Source organism: Perca flavescens, chromosome 18, assembly GCF_004354835.1.
Source record: "Perca flavescens isolate YP-PL-M2 chromosome 18, PFLA_1.0, whole genome shotgun sequence".
NCBI classification, from domain to species: domain Eukaryota; kingdom Metazoa; phylum Chordata; class Actinopteri; order Perciformes; family Percidae; genus Perca; species Perca flavescens.
In genome coordinates this window covers 31,512,332-31,518,583 of record NC_041348.1, presented here as the reverse complement: position 1 = coordinate 31,518,583, position 6,252 = coordinate 31,512,332, and the positions used below count along the sequence as shown (strand labels likewise).

Sequence of the window (6,252 nt, the reverse complement as noted above, 5' to 3'; positions counted from 1 at the left end):
ACAGATTCTTTCATCATGTTCTCAAACCATGTTCAGATTTTTGTGCTTTCGGTTATCAAACGTGTAAAAATATATATATATATATATATATATATATATATATATATATATATATATATATTTACACACACACACAGACACAAACAGAGACACACACACACACACACACACACACACAAACAGAGACAGACACACACACACACACACACAAACAGAGACAGACACACACACACACACACACACACACACACAAACACAGAGACACACACACACACAGAGACACACACACACACACACACAAACAGAGACACACACACACACACACACAAACAGAGACACAGACAGACACACACACACACACACACACACAGAGAGACACACACACACACACACAGAGACACAGACAGACACACACACACACACACACACACACACACACACACACACACACACACACACACAGACACACACACACACACACAGAGACACAGACAGACACACACACAGAGACACACACATACACACAGACACACACACACACACACACACACACAGACACACACACACACACACACACACACACACACACACACACACACACACACACACACACACACACACACACACACACACACAGACACACACACACACACACACACACAGACACACACACAGAGACACACACACACACACACACACACACACACACACACACACACACACAGACACACACAGAGACACACACACAGCATTGAAGTCTTGCCTGTTCTCTCCCCACGTTGCCGGGCTTTCTGAGTCGTCCGTGTTGTTGTTGTTGTTGAGCTCCAGGCCGAGGCCCCGCCCCTTCCTGTCAGGAGGCTCCTCCCCCTCAAGGCTGAGCGCAGTGTCCTGGGACTGTGGCGGCGGCGGCGGGGGGGCAGTGGGGTCGTCCCGGGAGGACCCGGAGCCCGAGGACAGCGTGGAGATCAGGCTCAGCGGGCGCTGGTCGGACGAATCGGACGGCGTCGCCGACGGAGCGCGCTCATTGCTGCTGACGGAGCCAGAGGACAGGCGGGGAGACTCTGGGGACACATACATCAGGGTCATCAGCAGGGCTGCCACCTCTTAGTCCATTAGTCCACTAATCTGTCGTTTTGGTCTTAGTCGACTAAGATTTCTTTAGTCCATTAGTCATTTTTTATGCTTATTCATGCTTAATTACTGATTTCCAAGAAACTTCTGAGCACATTTATGGTAAACACCAGATTTAAAGTGGTGCTTTTGCAGGATTAATTGTGGAGAAACTCAGTTTTACAGATGGTTAATTAACTACATTTATATTGTGCTTTTCTAGTCTTAACCACCTCTCAAAGCTCACAGCTCTGTCAATTAAATCAACTAATCGATTAGTCGGCAAAATCATATAAGTGTTAGTCGACTAAGGAGTTCTTTAGTCGAGGACAGACCTAGTCATCAGGGGTGGTGGTGATGGCGCAGTGGATATAACTAGGGCTGGGACAAAAAATCGATTTGATTTAAAAATCGAGTTGGTAGGTCAAATCGATTCATATTTTCAAAAAAAAAAAAAATCAATTCTTTTTAATCCAAATACAGTATAAATAATTTGGATGTTTAACAATCTTTGTTACACACTGCACAGTGACTTTTCACTTAGAGAAAGGGTTTGCCTTTGCAATTTTGTTTATGTTGAGGCACTTTAATTAAATACAATAAATATATTTTTTAAATATATTTACAGTTATGAGTTATTTTGTTTTGAATGGAAGGGGGGGGGAATCGAATTGAATCGTAAATCGACTAAATCGAATCAACCAATGTGTCCCTGAGCAAGATACTTAACCCCTAGTTGCTCCAGATTCGTGCGACTAGAGCTGGGCGATTTGTTTCCCTAAAAGAATCTACGATTTTCTTTATAAAAAACTCGATTTACGATTCGATTTTCCTCCCCCTTCCATTTAAAACAAAATAACTGCGAACTGTAAATATATTTTAAAAATATATATTAATTATATTTAATTAAAGTGCCTCAACATAAACAAAATTGCAAAGGCAAACCCTTTTTCTAAGTGAAAAGTCACTGTGCAGTGTGCAACAAAGATTGTTAAACATCCAAATTATTTATACTGTATTTGGATTAAAAAAGAATCTAAAAAAATCGATTTTTTGAAAATATGAATCGATTTGACCTACCAACTCGATTTTTAAATCAAATCGATTTTTTTCCCAGCCCTACGTGCGACCTCTGACATATCTAGCAATTGTAAGTCGCTTTTGGGTAAAATGTTGACCAGTTGCCAGATCTTGTATGAAACGCATCCTAACACCATATACAATTTTCAACCCATTTGTCACCTCAACCTGGCAACCTATAACCCAGTTGATCTCTGCGCAAGCTTCGCGAAATCCACTAATGAACCCTGACAAAGCACACCTGTGAAGGTAAAACCATTTCAGGTGACTACCTCATGAAGCTCATTGAGAGAACACCAAGGGTTTGCAGAGTTATCAAAAAAAGCAAAGGGTGGCTACTTTGAGGAATCTAAAATATAAGACATGTTTTCAGTTATTTCACACTTTTTTGTTAAGTACATAATTCCATATGTGTTCATTCATAGTTTTGATGCCTTCAGTGAGAATCTACAATGTAAATAGTCATGAAAATAAAGAAAATACATTGAATGAGAAGGTGGGTCCACACTTTTGGCCTGTACTGTAGCTGTAAATTTCAACATGTTGGGTGCAACAATTGACATGCATGTTACGTATAGTCATATCGACAACCCGGCAAATTAAAACACAGCGGCAGCATCGCACAGAAGAAGCACATAAGGGCACACGGGCGATTTCATCCTTCATCACGAAAGAACAGACCGAGGCAGAAAATGTGAAGCAAGCTGAACTCAAGATGGCAATGTTGGTAGCACAGACTTACAGTACACTTAACAGTAAATCTCACGTATTTTGAAAACCAAATGTTGGCAGGTATGCCCTAACCCTGGGGACAGAGACACGTCTATCAGGGTCATACCCTAACCCTAGGGACAGAGACACGTCTATCAGGGTCATACCCTAACCCTGGGGACAGAGACAAGTCTATCAGGGTCATACCCTAACCCTGGGGACAGAGACACGTCTATCAGGGTCATACCCTAACCCTAGGGACAGAGACACGTCTATCAGGGTCATACCCTAACCCTGGGGACAGAGACAAGTCTATCAGGGTCATACCCTAACCCTGGGGACAGAGACAAGTCTATCAGGGTCATACCCTAACCCTGGGGACAGAGACACGTCTATCAGGGTCATACCCTAACCCTAGGGACAGAGCCACGTCTATCAGGGTCATACCCTAACCCTAGAGACAGAGACAAGTCTATCAGGGTCATACCCTAACCCTAGGGACAGAGACACGTCTATCAGGGTCATACCCTAACCCTGGGGACAGAGACAAGTCTATCAGGGTCATACCCTAACCCTAGAGACATAGACAGGTCTATCAGGGTCATACCCTAACCCTAGGGACGGAGACAAGTCTATCAGGGTCAAACCCTAACCCTAGAGACAGAGACAAGTCTATCAGGGTCATACCATAACCCTAACCCTCAGGGAGACCCAGGGACAAGTCTATCAGGGTCATACCCTAACCCTGGGGACAGAGACAAGTCTATCAGGGTACCCTAATAGAGACATAGACAGGTCTATCAGGGTCATACCCTAACCCTAGGGACAGAGACAAGTTTATCAGGGTCAAACCCTAACCCTGGGGACATAGACAGGTCTATCAGGGTCATACCCTAACCCTAGAGACAGAGACAAGTCTATCAGGGTCAACCCTAGGGACAGAGACAAGTCCAGGGTCAACCCTAGGGACAGAGACAAGTTTATCAGGGTCATACCCTAACCCTAGAGGGACAGAGACAAGTCTATCAGGGTCATACCCTAACCCTGGGGACAGAGACAGGTCTATCACCCTGGGGTCATATCAGGGTCATACCTAACCCTAGAGACATAGACAGGTCTATCAGGGTCATACCCTAACCCTAGGGACGGAGACAAGTCTATCAGGGTCAAACCCTAACCCTAGAGACAGAGACAAGTCTATCAGGGTCATACCCTAACCCTAGAGACATAGACAGGTCTATCAGGGTCATACCCTAACCCTAGGGACGGAGACAAGTCTATCAGGGTCAAACCCTAACCCTAGAGACAGAGACAAGTCTATCAGGGTCATACCCTAACCCTAGAGACAGAGACAAGTCTATCAGGGTCATACCCTAACCCTGGGGACATAGACAGGTCTATCAGGGTCATACCCTAACCCTAGAGACAGAGACAAGTCTATCAGGGTCATACCCTAACCCTAGAGACAGAGACAAGTCTATCAGGGTCATACCCTAACCCTGGGGACATAGACAGGTCTATCAGGGTCATACCCTAACCCTAGAGACAGAGACAAGTCTATCAGGGTCATACCCTAACCCTAGGGACAGAGACAAGTCTATCAGGGTCATACCCTAACCCTAGAGACAGAGACAGGTCTATCAGGGTCATACCCTAACCCTAGGGACAGAGACAAGTCTATCAGGGTCATACCCTAACCCTAGGGACAGAGACAAGTCTATCAGGGTCATACCCTAACCCTGGGGACATAGACAGGTCTATCAGGATCATACCCTAACCCTAGAGACAGAGACAAGTCTATCAGGGTCAAACCCTAACCTTAGAGACAGAGACAAGTCTATCAGGGTCATACCCTAACCCTAGAGACAGAGACAAGTCTATCAGGGTCAAACCCTAACCCTAGAGACAGAGACAGGTCTATCAGGGTCATACCCTAACCCTAGGGACAGAGACAAGTCTATCAGGGTCAAACCCTAACCCTAGAGACAGAGACAGGTCTATCAGGGTCATACCCTAACCCTAGGGACAGAGACAAGTCTATCAGGGTCATACCCTAACCCTAGGGACAGAGACAAGTCTATCAGGGTCATACCCTAACCCTAGGGACAGAGACAAGTCTATCAGGGTCATACCCTAACCCTAGGGACAGAGACAAGTCTATCAGGGTCATACCCTAACCCTAGGGACAGAGACAAGTCTATCAGGGTCATACCCTAACCCTAGGGACAGAGACAAGTCTATCAGGGTCATACCCTAACCCTAGGGACAGAGACAAGTCTATCAGGGTCATACCCTAACCCTAGGGACAGAGACAAGTCTATCAGGGTCATACCCTAACCCTAGGGACAGAGACAAGTCTATCAGGGTCATACCCTAAACCATAGCTGCCAACCCTCCCATTTTTCCCAGGTTATTCCCGTTTTTTAGCCCCATCTCCTGGACCCCTACCGTTTTTTTATTTCTCCCAGAAACTCCCGTAATTTGCATGGCCCAAACTCCTTTATAAATAATCAGACCAATATGTTTGGTTAATGTTGACCAGTTGCCAGATCTTGTATGAAACTCATCCTTACACCATATACAATTTTCAACCCGTTTGTCACCTCAACTTGGCAACCTATAACCCAGTTGATCTCTGCGCAAGCTTCGCGGAAAGTTCAGACCCGAAAGCGAGCCAATAAAGATGGCAAGTGAAGGTGGTGTTCCTGCAAAGAAATCGAAATATAGCTGTACATTTCAACAGTGTTGGGGCGCAACAATCTACATGCATCTTACCTATAGTCAGATCGACAACCTCCACGCTTTTTTATAAGACATCACAGCACATTAAAACACAGCGGCAGCATCGCACAGAAGAAGCACATAAGGGCACACGGGGGATTTAATCCTTCATCACGAAAGAACAGACCGAGGCAGAAAATGTGAAGCAAGCTGAACTCAAGATGGCAATGTTGGTAGCACAGACTTACAGTACACTTAACAGTAACCCCCCCCCCGCACAAATCTCCCAGATTTTGAAAACCAAATGCTCGCAGGTATGCCCTAACCCTGGGGACAGAGACACGTCTATCAGCAACTAAACTTCCTGCAACAAATATGTTTTTCATTCTTGATTAATGTGAGAAATTAAATGAATGCATTTCTTTAAACCAATCACAATCATCATGGGCGGCACTAAGCTCCGGGCGGAGCCACGGTGCCTCTGCTAAATAGTCTTGGGAAGAAACACACACACACAGACACACACACCTCTCTAAACATCTTGAGATTATTTGATCAGCGTAGGAATTTAAAGCTGCAGGTTGATTCATTGAGTTGTGATTAGATTTTGATTCTCACAGCGGCCATTTT

At 45.0% G+C, this 6,252-nt stretch overlaps 1 protein-coding gene across 1 annotated transcript in view; it reads right to left on the bottom strand.

Moving 5' to 3' along the window:
- Positions 1 to 13: 13 nt before the first annotated feature.
- The window catches only part of LOC114572889 (hepatoma-derived growth factor-related protein 2-like), a 22,159-nt gene continuing 15,920 nt past the window's right edge, over positions 14 to 6,252 (bottom strand). Inside the window, exons 3-4 of the mRNA XM_028604669.1 lie at positions 764 to 1,061; positions 14 to 20 (exon numbers count right to left, since the gene is read on the bottom strand). Of these exons, the coding sequence (XP_028460470.1) occupies positions 14 to 20; positions 764 to 1,061 (305 nt within the window). The remainder of the gene's footprint in view (positions 21 to 763; positions 1,062 to 6,252) is intronic.